The 14,604-nt window shown below is 36.9% G+C and overlaps 1 protein-coding gene across 6 annotated transcripts in view; it reads right to left on the bottom strand.

The window, feature by feature from the left end:
* Positions 1–14,604, bottom strand: part of FRY (FRY microtubule binding protein) — a 247,097-nt gene that overhangs the window by 83,930 nt on the left and 148,563 nt on the right. For all 6 annotated transcript variants that reach the window (XM_032982793.2, XM_032982794.2, XM_032982788.2 and 3 more), the window contains exons 16-22: positions 13,916–14,048; positions 9,491–9,598; positions 4,974–5,229; positions 3,755–3,937; positions 2,795–2,881; positions 785–1,044; positions 272–461 (exon numbers count right to left, since the gene is read on the bottom strand). In XM_032982793.2, the coding sequence (XP_032838684.1) occupies positions 272–461; positions 785–1,044; positions 2,795–2,881; positions 3,755–3,937; positions 4,974–5,229; positions 9,491–9,598; positions 13,916–14,048 (1,217 nt within the window). The remainder of the gene's footprint in view (positions 1–271; positions 462–784; positions 1,045–2,794; positions 2,882–3,754; positions 3,938–4,973; positions 5,230–9,490; positions 9,599–13,915; positions 14,049–14,604) is intronic.

The following is a 14,604-nucleotide window of genomic DNA, read 5'->3' as shown; positions in this document are numbered from 1 at the left end:
TTCTGTATTTTCAATATACATCACTCAGAATGTGAGAAAAAAAAAAAAGTGATATTTTGAAAATGCCATGGCTTTTGCCAAATATTTATGGACACACTGCATTGATACAGATTATACAGATGTTTTAATTGTTAAATATGTGCCTTAAGAAGTTTGCGTATATCAAAATATTCCCCTAAATGAAATACTTCCATCACGATATGATTTTGCATGCAGATGGAAGTTTAAAACTCTTCTAAATGAATGACTTGTATGAAACAGGGTGCATCACCTTATTATCGTAGTTCACTGTTCCATCGGGAGTGGTAGCCATGATCTCTGGTGTTGAAGCACGCAAGTGTCCTGGGCTCATAATGCTGGGCTTTGCTACTCCAAAACAGAGAATAAGATAGTTTCTCCACAAAGTAACATAGTTGTCTCCACTGCTTGCTGTACTTGTTTTCTTTGCATTAACAGGAATACTAGAATTTAAAAATAAATTAAAAGTATTAAAATAATTTCCCAATCTTAATTACACAGTGTCTCAAAATATTTTAAGGAGAATAAAACGTGCTACAAATCCACCAGCCACATTCAACATGACATGCTACATGCAAAAAATCAACGAAGGTAGAAAACTAGAGTTTTCCACCTTACAAGTTGCAATTATGAAACTCAAAACTGAATGTCTGGGTAGCACCTTGCAGGATTTACGGACCAATACTGAAACATAAGACTGAAAAAGGCTTGTACTGAAATCACACAACCCATCAAAAATGTAAGTTAAATGCAGATTGCCACTTACTTTGGATCCACAAGAGGCATTATCAGCTGTAGCCTCGTGAAAGCATACGGCCAGGCATAGCTGAGAGCTGTAGGACAATGTTTTGGTAAATTTTCCTGCCTAAGAAAACTGAAGAGACAGAGAACCCATGGATCTTTAACAGACTGTGCAAATATCCACACATGGGAAGGACTTTTCACATCATAATGGCTATTTACGAGGACAGCATTCCACTCCACCAGCCACTGCAAATCCACGCTGTGTGTTAATGGGATTGTTGTCTATGGAGAGAAAAGGTAAAAAATCACCATGACAGTCATTTATTCCCTGCCATGTTCCCCCTTAGTACTTGTCTGTATTTTCAAGCTCCATGGCCAACTTCTGTTGGACTTTTTAGACTGACAGTTTTATGTTTCCCATCACATTGCCCTTTCACTTTTTTTATAAATGCTGATTTTTTTATAAATGCTGATAAGAGCTACATCATTATTTCCCCTCTGGTTCCTCCTCAAACTTTTACTTACTGCAGTAGGCACAATAACTTGCCCATAAACTCCACAATAACCAATGATTATGTTGACCAATGCAAACGCATTGTTACTTTCTATTCTCCCTGATGCCTGTACCCATCCACTGCCTCTTGTGTGACGCTGCAGTCTGTGATAGGTATAGACTGTCCCTTACATTCATTGTCTGAACAGAGCCTTAGCCCATGATTAAGACTCCTACATGCTATGACGATATGATAAATACCAATTCTATTAATAAATATTCTTGAGAATTCATCGGGTCATTTGAATATGTGTGTAGAGAATTAAGAGGCTGAAGCGCAGATGCTTAAGCAGTTTTAATCCACTTATCTTCAGTGGCAAGTAGGGTTCTCATATCAACAAACCAGTTCTCTACTGAAATTTAAATTTTGTCTTAAGAAAACAATTTTGTGAAATGAAAACTTAAAACATGTACTTTGGCATCCTTTTTATTCACTTATCAGACCTCAATTAGGATGGAACAGTTGCCTGCATCCTGCATCCACTGTTACAAAAGTAATCACTAAATTACCACTCCCCAATGTAGTTGTCAGAAATCGGGTACACAGGCAACACATTTGCTTTGCTATATTACTGATGCACAGAATTAAAGCACAAAATCCAAACCTTTCCCTATAGAAACTGCAACACTGAAACCCAGGTACTGTTATTTCAGATGAATTTACTAATTCCTGGATTACAGAGTCAGAATGTCTCTTGCTTGCTCAGTTTCCAATCCTCCAACTCTCCTGTTTTGAGCTACACAGTGGCCTGATTCCACCACCAGTTTATGTCCCCTTCCTACCCCAGGAAAGGGCACTCATGGGGCAAGGTCTGATTGCTGTTTTAAACTTAATCAGGCTGAAAAGTGCCCAAAATTGATAGTTTTTGCTCTCTGGGCAAGGGTACTAATCTCTAAATCAGTTACGATATAAATCAGTTCTGCTGACACTTTTTCATTCAAAATGCTTACTGAATCTTAGCTTCCTCTGGTGGCATGTGAAGCACATTAAACCCACGAGAGAGCGAAAGCAGGGATTCACTCCAGCTGTGAATTGCTCTGGAGTTCAGGCTTAGGTTTGCAGGTAGAGCCACTTCTAAGCACACAGGGGAGCTAAAACTTATTCCTTTCTGGAACAGATGACAGCAGTGAGTGACTTTCAGGCACCCCAAGCATTAGGTGGTGCTGGAAGTAAGGCCTTTTCAATGGTTCTTTTGGATGCAGGTCACAGGTCCAGAATCTACGTAGCTTTGATTATAAATTTTATAATTTTTTTCTTCTCTATAGGCAGTATCTTCTATACCCACAGTGTGATTTTTTTCATGGAACAGATTGTCTGGGACATTGTGGAGCCTTGGAGCTCTTGGGTAGATGGCTGGAGCCTTAAAGTTGTATGATTTCTTTGATTTCTAGCAGCTTTATTTTTAGTATTTCATGTCTGATATTTGTTAGGTCCATGCACTATGTAAACACTAGCAGCAACAGTGAAGCACTACTTACTGAATCTGAAACAGCCACATGAATAAAACTTTCCAGAATAGAAGAACTCAACTGATCCATTACATCAATCATAGGCCTGTCATCATCCTGCATAACACAGAGAACACAAGTTAGCTGCTCTCCTGACAAAATTATTTCCCTTCTTATTTTTCTATTACATGAAACAACCACCTAAAAATTATGACATGAACCTAAAATGGCTAAAAAAATCATTGGTAACGATGGGTGCATTTTGTCTTTTTCCTATTAATTTCAGAACCAACTCCGGGCTGTGGTTTGAAATTAAGTTAATTTGTGGCTCTATCTCACTGCTTACTGAACAAAAGCATGTATCAGAAAATCCCAAATGTCTTTGGATAGCTCGTATCAAAAGACTGAAAAGTTAGCTTACTGTTTATTAAAGCATTCCTTTGCCATGAACACACATATTTGTGTTCTTAGGCATTTAGATGGCTCACTGAGCTGTGACCACCAACACACAACGTGATTCTCTATATCCATAAAAAAGACTTGGAGGTCTTTACTATACAAGGCAAATGTATGTGAATAATCTTAAATGTGTCTTATGCTCTGTTTTTTTTACAGAATAGTATGCTACAGGAATGAGTTTCATTTCCAATACAAATTTATAACCCTGACAATACAAAAATGATCTGTGCAGTAAAAAAAGACTTTACAGTGTCTTTTACATTCACATCATGCCAAGAGAAAACATTAAGTTGCTGTACATGTTTCCCTTCAAATTCTTTTACATGTTATTAATGTTACATTGTTGACTACACAGAAAGGTTTGCAGTGTTAAGGCAAATCGAAATGGTAAGCTCAGACCAAATGTTTTTTATAAACTAAGTGCATACCTGCTACACTGCAGCAAATATGTTTAAAAGCAACTGTAATAGCAATTTTGAGCTTTATCTTTGGAAAATTTTAATTCAAAGTTCCAGAAAAGGAAAATCATACCTCTGCCTGGCCAAGCGCCAGGAATAAAGCACGGATCTCTCTGAGGATTAAAACAGCTAGTTTACGTGTAGCAACCTGGAAACTACACAGCAGAACCAGTGCAAATCCTTCGACTGCATGTAGTACATTAGAATAGGGGCTTCTTTCAGACTGTATCCTGTGGCTGGATCCATTTGGTATCAACTGCAGAACAGTGAAAAGGGTGAAAAATGGAGTGACGGTGTTTGAAAACCAGGTCTCCAAGAAATATTCAAGTAGGACATGTAAAGAAACAAAACGCAGAGGCAACGTGGATATTGGTGTAGGAGACTGAGAGCATTCCCTCAGACAATTACGTTTTGTTGCTTTAAGTTACCTTGTTCCACAAAACCAATATATGAGCAGCATCCTTTGGCCAAACCCCTCCCTCTAATTTGCAATTCAACTAACTGCTTTGTTCCATCCTCCATTAAAAAAAGAAAGGGTAAGTCAGACTGTGAAGACTTCACACTTTTTCTACTCCAGTTAGCAGGTCCTCAGGACCTTCTTTGATCCTGTAGCAGGCAACACCTTAGGTAGGTGTTGCCTATTTTGTAATATTATTATTACCTATTAATTAATGGTCCTCTATGATATAAAGCAGACATCATGGTTGCCCAAAGGAAAACATTTCCAATGTGATCGAATTAGGAGATAAGAAGCCTGAAAATCATCTCTCATAATGAAAATATCTGTGAGACAGTGCAGATGGGAGGAGCAGGAGCAAAGCTGTTCAGTTCCCAGGAATGTTTGTAACACATGGAGACAGCAGGCTGTAGAAACAATTGGGTTCTTTGATGTTTCTGAATCGACTAAATGAAATGGCTACGGGAAAGGAAGACCCACTTCTCTCTTCTTAGTGTTCCCACTAGCATTATCAATCAGTTTCAGTCCTGGGAAAATGTCCTTCTACCACATCTACGTAACACTGATTTCACTTTATGTGCTTTTGTTCATGTGCATATTTCAGTTTGACATGCATTCTCTTATGTTGCTCAACAACAATAACATCTGCCGTTATTACACAAGGACATAGCTGTCCTCATAAGACACCTGAACTAATTACCTTAAAAAAATCTTACGTAGTGAATTCTTCTCAGGTGAGTAAATACAAAATACATAAACCACAGCAATACCAAGGAACGTAATTTCTGCCTTCAATTAGTATAAATGTTAGGACACAGATCTCTTGATTTCATACCTCTGCTGATCTGTTTTTTGCCTGTTCAGAAGCTTTTCCTGGAGTGTGTATTACAAGTTTCCATTGTGTAAGCAACTGTAGCAGCAACTTCAGTGAAGTATCTAGAAGGGTATGATGCATATCGTTCACCTCACGTAGCAGAAAATTAGTAAAACCGAAGAGTACATCCTCCCGCCAGTCAACAAAGTCAACAAGTAGACCCTGAAGAGAATTCTGTGCAATGTGTCGAAGTTCATCATCCATATGGATAGACAGCCTGTAAGTAAAAGTAAATGTCAGGTAATAAAAATCAAAGGAGTGTTTATTGTGGTGAGGAGCATATGTTTCTCGGTAACTTAACACTGAATGGAAAATTCCCGAGGATAATGTAAATCTCAATGATGCTATCATGGTTTCATTATTACTGACCACAATTAACATCCTTAACCTGTTTTTATACTTTAATTCTTGCTACGACAGTGCCTGAACATATTCATGGATCCAAAAGAAGTCTTTGTTACACTCCCAAAAGATAGTATCTTTAAAGTACATAATTTGGCAACTTTGCTGTCTCCCCGAACCAAATGTACTTTTGATTTACTCACTCAGAAAATAACTTCTATTTAGTTATAATAACTAAAGGCTTACGAGTTAATACATAATTTCATAATTTATGCATTTGTTTACTTTCACTATAAAAATAAAAGAATCACAACACCTCATCTGTCTAAGAATTAAAATTAATTTTTAACTGAGAAGAATATCACAGTTATTGAGAGGAGATCTCAAAAAAAAAATAAAAAGAAGCATTTGAATTAAAAAACTGCTTTATGTTTTAAACAACTTAGGATATGGAAATGGGAAAAACAGTGCCAGGACTTTCCATACTTTTAAAAACACATCAGATACCCCCAAAGTCCTTCTGAGAGATGATGCAATTTTAGATCCCATTTTCAAATTTTATTTCCTTCTGTATTTGCATCATGTTGGAGTTTTTTCTAGCACAAAAATTATTTATGCTTTCTTTTGACACAAAAATTGTCAAACCACTTCTGTGCTGGTAGCTTGGCAGAATAAAGGAAATTCTTATCAGTGAGTTCTGCAATTTTTGGTTCATTACATTTATGATGTACTTTGTTTTAATTACCCATGAGACTGTAATTTTCTGTAGTGTTAGAACTCACTTTCAAAGTATTTTATCTACTTTTAATTTACGTAGCTGAAAATGAGGATGCATTACAAAGAAATGGACAGAAAGCTAGGAGAAAGAAAATCAAAACAGCCAAATGGAGAGGAACCAAATTCCATTCAGTTGGAAATGTATGATGAGATGCAGCTCCCAATAAATTTGGTTCATTATAGCTGCCTAATTGGGAGGCAGGGGACGTTTCATTTAAGTCAGAGGAATGTGACTACCATGAAACGTCACCCCTGGTGAATATGACTCCAAAAATAACTGTTATGTTTTAATAAACACATGACTTTCTATATAAATTTGGAAACACAGTATTTTGTTGTGCTAAGAAAGGACCATTTTTGTCTCCTCTCTAGCAAGCCAAAACCAGAAAAACAAACAAAACCCCTGAGAATATGATTGTCATCCATGAAATAACTTCCACAATGACATGAAGAAATAATGGAAAAGAAGATACAAAAGACGTATGTGTCCAAGCCCAAGTTACTCTGCAATGGCATTATCAAATGAGATGAAATTCAAATTGATCACAGAATGCATCTATGTATTGCCACTATATGACAGGCAGTTCGAGGAAGCAAGTAAATGCTAGTTTGTTTGTTTGCACGTTGAGTCATTTCAGACCTGCTTGGGATTTGTAATGAATGGTTTCAGTGGGCAGTGAAAGGGCAAAAGGTACAGTATGTATTTGACATCTGCTTAATGGCTTATAATTTGAATACAGCTGTCCTGGAAGAAAGTCTATCTGCTGAGTTACACACTCCTCCTGGAAACTGCTGAAAGACACGTCGGTTGAGAGGACGAAAAATTAAAACCAAACTGTGACTGAAAGAACCTATTAACCCAAAGATGTTATTTTACCTTTGGTAAAACAAAACAGCTTTCCATTCCAACAATACAGACCCACGCAAATCCCTGGCAGAACAGCTTCTCAGGTTCTTTTCAAAAACAGAGAGGAACTGAAACCTTGCCTCTTTAAAGTTTTTTATCCTTGTATTGATTTTAGTCTCTGACCCAGAAAAGATACAATATTGTAATGCAGCGTTCTCTAGAACAGCAAAGACTTACCTCCTGGGACTACTTTTCCATAACTGGAAGAAGTAGGCAATCTGGACCCAAATAAACAGGATAGTATAGAGAATGTAGAAGCAGCTCTGGTGCTGGGCTAGTCTGGAGGCTTACATTGAGATTAGGCCAGGTATTAATTCCTTAGGTTATTACTTTCTACTCTGAAGCTATGTTTGTAGACTGTTTTCTTTCTATGCTGTCTTAGACCAAATAGACCTAATTCTTTCAACCCACTGATCTTTTTTTCCCTTGTTCTCTGAGCAGTTTCTTCTTCAACCACAATGCTCCAGCTCAGACGTTGTTCTCCAAATCAGGCATGCTTAATACTGACTAGACCAGAAGAACTTTTTTCAAAAACCTTTTAGTCTTATTCCTACCTATATATGTGAATAAGGTTTGCCTTTTCATAAGAACATCACTTTTTTTTCACGTGCATTCAGTTTGTGATCCTGCTCTGCAATACTGAGACCTTACCCAGTTTTTTCAACACCATGCTATACGTCTCCTGAACCACGATCAGTCTGCTAACTGCTTTCCAACCTATTATGCATTCATTTACTTTTACCCAAATTGTGTTTCCCTTGCTTATACTCAAGAATCTGCTTTAAAACACTATCCAAGTCTCAGATATGCTGTAGCATGAGTACATGTAGGAGATGAGAACAGCTTCCCAAAGGGCCCCTTATTAGGGAAAGGTTGCGCATGTAATTGTTCCCAAAGTTGCTCTAGAGATGACGTTCTCAGCTTTTCTTGATGTCTCACTTCTTCTCACAGTGAGTCAGATAACCCAGCAGACCTACTGTTTGCACTGTCCCAGCATGGAAATTACCCAAGAAATGCTTACAAAGTGATTGTAGCTAAAAAATCACAACTGACCTTTTCTGTGTGAAGTTTGATGATAAAGATAGACCAGTGGTTATATTGACCGTTGTGAGACTTAAGAAGGCTAGCACTGATTTATGAAGAAATCCACATTGGTCTCCAAACTTCCTTAAGAGTAGTGATGAGTCTGACCTGGACAATCATCTGTGACTGAAGAGCTGTGACCAGAATGGGTATGTCCTTTCTACCAGCTCAGTTAAGGCCATGACTAGGGATAGAAAGCTAGTAAAAATATTGGATTAAAGGAAAACTGCCGTTTTTCATCTCTCTTAAGTAGAATTGATATAACTACTTATTATGGTATCTGCTAAATTTGATAATGTAATGATTTAAAACAACCCTCATGTGATTTACAGCAGAGGATGTAAACACAAGGAAATCAAGCTGGCCATGGACCACAGCACACCTACTGATGGCTGCAGTTTTGGCTTGTTTGGCTGTCTGCACTCTTTACTACTGGCAGAATTAACTGTTTCACTGTTTTAGTGTATCACTGGGAGTTGGGTGTTCATAGAGCTGAAAAAAATGCTTTTGCATGTAACCCTCTGGCTCCCACTTCTGCCATTCCTCACCGATGTTTCAAAAGCAAGAACGGAGTGACAAAGACTGTTTTGTCATAGTTACCTGAGAGCAACATGTTGCAAGGGCCTCATGGCTCAATTTACTACCACAATACCTTTACATAAATAACACATGCTGGATTCTTTGACTCGGACACTAGAACTGAAATACGACCAGTTCTTCTGTACTGACCAGTACCCGTTATCATGATTATTTGCAGTAAGTCACTGATTTGACGCCTTGAAACTTACCTGCTTTAGCAGTCACGTGTTGTAGATTACCTTGTCCAGTGAAGTCTATCTAGATAAATTCAATGGACCCCAAGCAGGGAGGATATGATATTTAAACTGATCCTTTTCTTTATTTTAAATATAAGAATAATAATCATAAATTTAAAAAGCTTTTTGAAAGATACCACATCTGACACATTCTGTTTTACCAAACAGACATGTGGGAATCATAAATCAGAACTAAGCAGGTATCTCCACTTTCTCCACTACACAGAAAAGATATTATCTCCTGTTAATTGGAATGATGTGATGGTTAAAAAAGGATAATAAATGGTGAATATCATGAATAATAGTAAATAACATGTAACCTACATACTGATGGAAAACAGTTCTGGATGATTTATATACTCTCTTATAAAGTTAGGAAATTATAATTTTAAAAACACAGTAACTCCAAAAAGATGCTAGGGTTTCTATGTCTTAATTAATAGCAAATTACTTTTTATAAGCATATAGTTTTGTCTAAGAAACAGTTATATGTTCTGCAGATCAGTTTTTCATTCTGTTTCCCCTGAGCAGTATTTAATGCTTGAAGAGCTTACCTTGCCAGCAAGTCGATCAACTCAAGTTTTGACATTCCGTCAGGAAGCAATCGAGGAATAGCAGCAACACATGTTCTGAACAGATCGATTTTTGGTTTTCTTTCACCACTGAAAAATTAAACCAGAATTTTGACTAAGCTTAACAAGGAACTGTGTTAAATGATCCACCTACAGTTTTTCAGAAAAAGGCTGGAAATAATGGAGTGCCAGAGGCCTACTAAGAACATCAGGACAGAAAGCTAGACACCATAAATGAAATAAGAAGGAAACATGAAAAATTGTTTCGATTGAATGAATGGCTTGATTTGGACATTTTCCATGAACCGTACCTATACTGTACTTGAAAAATCAATTATTACTGACTCATTTGTTTCTTTCTGAGAGGAACTGGCAGATATATCAAGATGGAGTTATAATGTAGGAGGATTCATCCATCAAGATCAGCATTGTGTGATGAAAGCTTTGAATGAGGCAATGAGGAAGAAACTGGGGTGTTCCCCAGTGCAGCTATATTACACCAGCTGTATAAAGAAAATAGCAGCTATGTAAGAAGCCCAGATAACAAGACTGAAGATCCAGACAGTTGCCCTCAGCAGGGCACAGATCTGTGGAAACTGCACACCACACATTATTACACTGGAAAAGAAGCATAATTTAGAGGTAGGTATGGCCAGAGAGTTTCTGTTGATCCCTCCCTGAGATAGCAGCACTTTAGCAACCATTATCAGCTAAACCATGTTTTAGTAGCCCCAAGGCTGCTCTGATCCATGGAATGGCTCAACTGCTCCCTAACAGCCTGGGAAAGTGGTTGAGTCTAAATTTCAGCATGACACAAAAACTAGGTTGGGAGTCCTTAAGTCTTCTAAAACTAACTCAAGATTCAGCTGCTGATTATTTTCACAACAGATAGGGTAGTTTTCTGACTTGTTTCCCATATTTTTGTAAGAATGTAGATTAAAGAAGTCCTTCAGACAGACCCCAAAATGTGTTTAACTTGCTCATTTTTAACTCAATGATCTATTATTTGATGATTAAGTATAAAGGAAATAACCAAAGCATATCAGCATTTCAAACTGTACAGTCTTTCCCACAATATTATTAACTATTAGCCTGTAACATGCTTTGGAGGAATCAAAAGAACAGCGTACTATTTAGGGACCCTCCTATAAACAAGCAGAGAAAGACTGTTCCTGCTTTAATAAGCTTCTGATCAAACTAGAGAAGAATGGGGGGGGGGGGAAAGAGAGACACTGAGAAGCACTGTGAGCTACTTAATACCACACTGAAATTCAGTGACAAAACAGAAAATGAACCTAGTTTTCCTGCACCCCAGTCCAATGCCCTGTTTACTATATCATTCTGCCTCTCCACCCAGCAGAGGACATTGCATTTGGATACCTCACTTCTGTGTTCAGTCACACAGAAAGGCTGAATGCAGTACCGTCTCACAAGTCTGAGATAAGATTTACAGAGTAACACTAAGCATTCATTGAAATAATGGGTACAGAAAAAGCATAAACTGACGTTAGGCTCACTTAATTCAAAGATTAAAGACAGTTTTGTAGTGAATGCCATCCTTTCTCTTAACAGCCTATATACTTATCAGCTTGGAAGTGTATTACATTAATAAAATGATTATACGATTTTAATCTATTGACTTAAATTGTACAATGAGGGGAAACTATTTTCATAACGAATTATCTCTGTCTCACTGTATCTGTATCCTAACAGATAGAACTTGAAAGAATGTGTCAGCAACTGACTTGAAAAAGAGTAAAATGCATCTCATCTGAGAATGTGGTTATAAACAAATCCCTTTGAACTACTATTGGATTAATAACTAGGGGACAATAATATATTCTTACAGTTGTAAACAGTAAAGTGCCACTGGCAACTTTATCTGCAGGCAAACCAATGAGTCTTCCCTGCTGACTTGAAATGGAAAGTGAACTTTTCAGAGTTTCCTTATTATCAGTCCGCAGCGAGGGTAAACAGTTTGTGCATTTAAAATGGAGGCATGTAAAATAATAGTCTGAGAGGAAACTCTTCTGAAGGCAAATGAGTAATTATTTATAAATATAAAATCTGTGGGTGTTCTGTGGTTTATCAGCTGCCCAGAAGACTGGAAGGAAAAGATCCAAATCTGAGGCTCAAGTTCCCAACTTATCTAAGCTACCAGGCACAGCATGAGAAGTGTCTGGCAACGGGGGCCTCGCAGGGCTCTGCAGTCATCTCTGACTCACGATGCAACAGGACGAGCTCTGGATGAACATACTGACAGCTGTCCTCACCTGGAAACTTGTGTTTCCATACCAGCAGTATCAGGTTTTAGTTAGGCGTTGTCAGCAAAAATCTCTGAAGTACTTGCAAGAACAGGTTGGTATGTTAGAAAAACGGATGCCCTGTTCTGACTAGATGTTGGAACGTAATTGTAACCAGTATTGAAATCCATATCCCAGCGGAGGATGCAAAGAACAGTCCTGAGTCAGGATTTTAGTAAGACTCTTCAGAGTGGCATTTACTGCTTCAACAATAAATGTTTAAAGAATCAGCCATTAAATACAGAAGCATGTCTAACACTGCCAAAGAAAATTCCAGAATCTGTATATTTTACAATGTTATGACTATTCATTGCCTAGCTATTTCCCTCTGATTCTTGTTATTAAAAATATCATTATTATATTCAGTTTATACAATAACATTAGCTATACGTAAATATGACAAAAGCCATAACTTTAAAATAGAGATAAATGTAGTGTGGTATCTATGTATTAAAGCCCATGCAAACTCAAAATAAATACCTAACTAGTGAAGCATGAACTTCTGTGAATAAAATGATAAGCAATTACATAAAAATAATATATTGGATTTTTTGGTTATTACGCACAATGCAGTTTTTAACAGGGCCATTTTAAACACTGATACTAACAGCTAATGATGTTTTTCATGAGTTCACATGGTTTGAGATCAACTGACAATTAAGCATCCCAGATATTTTTTTTCTTTGGAAGAACAACTAAAAACGTGTTCTAATGCATTTTTCCTTTCAAGTGTATATGTTAATTTACAGTTTATCTGGATATAAAGTACAACATAAAAATACAATAACCTACATATCCTGAAACCTTAAAATCTTTGTGTCCCTGACAAAAGTTACTATCAAACCATAAGATTTCCTGAAATTTAAAACTCTTTCAAGTCTATTTGTTCACCGATTTTAAAAACAAACAACACTTTGGTGATGCTTAGAAACCATAGAAAGGACTTTTATAAATAAGCTTAAGTACACTTCTCTAAGTGCTCAAGGTTTTACTGTGCAATTATCCTTTGGGAGAACTCACTTTCCCTCTTGCAAAAGCCTGGATACCCAAAATGGTTATGAAAACTGGCTGTGAGTACTGAGCATTATGCTGGATAGTACTAGAGGAAAAATATGAAATATTATCAGATAGCAATATTAGCAATTAATATAAATAAATTAAGACAATGCTAAAGACACAAAGAGTTTACAGTCTCATCTACCCAAGTCACAGTAACAAACAAGGGCAGAGAATGACATTAAAACTTGAATATTTTATCAGCTGTAAAAGGCAGCTGAATTTGGCCAGTCATTGCAGTTTATCTACAATGACTCTAAAATCACAGTACTTTTAGCAAGTTGTCTTTTTTTGATAGTATATGAAGAAAAATCTCGAAGAGATGAAAGTCCTTTTCATTACACCTCAAACTTTTTTCCAGGGGTTGTTTCTCTTCTAACGTAACCACCACGTCCACTCCTCTGACAGGAGAGATATGCAAGGTCTCTTTACAGTTGGGATCAGTACAATCTGTGCTCTGCATGTGTCAAATGATGTCTCTGTGTTTCGAAAGTCTACGAGATGTCCACCTCACTAGAACTCGCTCCAGTAAATTTCCCTCATTAATAATTTTGGATGAGAGTGTAAAATGCTGTTCAACCCTTCTTGAGACATACTGGTTTGATTATGTTATGGTGTGGTAGGGCTTAAATCCAAGTCTTATCACAAAATGACCTGCATGAATAGTAATGGGAATTTTGAAAGATTATTATTAACAGGGATTAAAGAATTTGTTGCATTCATTTTGAAGTTTAGTGATGCAAATATACCCTGAAACATCGTTCTGAGCATAGGCTGACGGGTGTGGGCTTTCATCTTCTACCATCTAAATATTCATAGGATTGACACGTGATTTTGGCTACATGAGGAGCATCAGCTCAATTCCAAACACTGCAACATGCAACGAAGTACAATCAACTTGTCATAAACAGTTTTTCAAAGTATATACTAAGATAAATGTTCTCGTTTCTTGCCGTTTCTCTGATGACTCATCATAGACAGAAATAGAGAAAAAATTCTGATATTACAGCTCAGTATTTTAAGGGATATACTGTCCTTTAGCACTCACGTAATCATGTCTTCCGGTTCTTTGTTAAGCATCTGTATGTTGGTTAGCATCATGCAACGACCCACTTCCTTGTCAAGGTGTCTGAGTATGTTGTCCACGGCTTTTCTTACTTGAGAATAATATAATGACATACCTGCAATAATATGCATTTTTGTATAATTTGGGATTTTTACAGATATGTATATTTTGAAAAAGAAAGATGCTTACTCATGCTGTGCTGCATGAATTAAGAATAATGTTTTCCTCATGAGATAGCATATTCCACTAGTAATGGTATCTTGATTCAGAGACAGAATATGTTGCCCTCTCCAAAAAGAATGCTATTTATGTAAAAATAGCCCAAGTGTTATATATATATATATATATACATATTTTTCCTGGAGAAAAAATGTAAAAATATCTAGTCAAAATACTTCCCTACATAGTCAAATGAAGCTGCACAGTTCCCAAGTTATACCATATATTTTGTGACTTCTCATGAAAGAAGTAAAACCTCTGATCCAGTAGCTAGGTTTAAAAACTACAGGCAAAGAGAAAAAAGGAATCTAAATGAGGTCTCCTAAAACTTATTTCGTATGGATATTAATGGCATAACATTTTATGTGAAAAACAATATTAGGCATAGTTTTACAGCAGCTGATGGACACCAAATACTTTAAAAATAAAACTTGAACTAACTCTTTTTCTAT

This window comes from Tyto alba, unplaced genomic scaffold (genome assembly GCF_018691265.1).
Source record: "Tyto alba isolate M040663 unplaced genomic scaffold, T.alba_DEE_v4.0 Super-Scaffold_2, whole genome shotgun sequence".
Lineage (NCBI taxonomy): Eukaryota > Metazoa > Chordata > Aves > Strigiformes > Tytonidae > Tyto > Tyto alba.
This window is presented reverse-complemented; position numbering and strand designations above follow the sequence as displayed.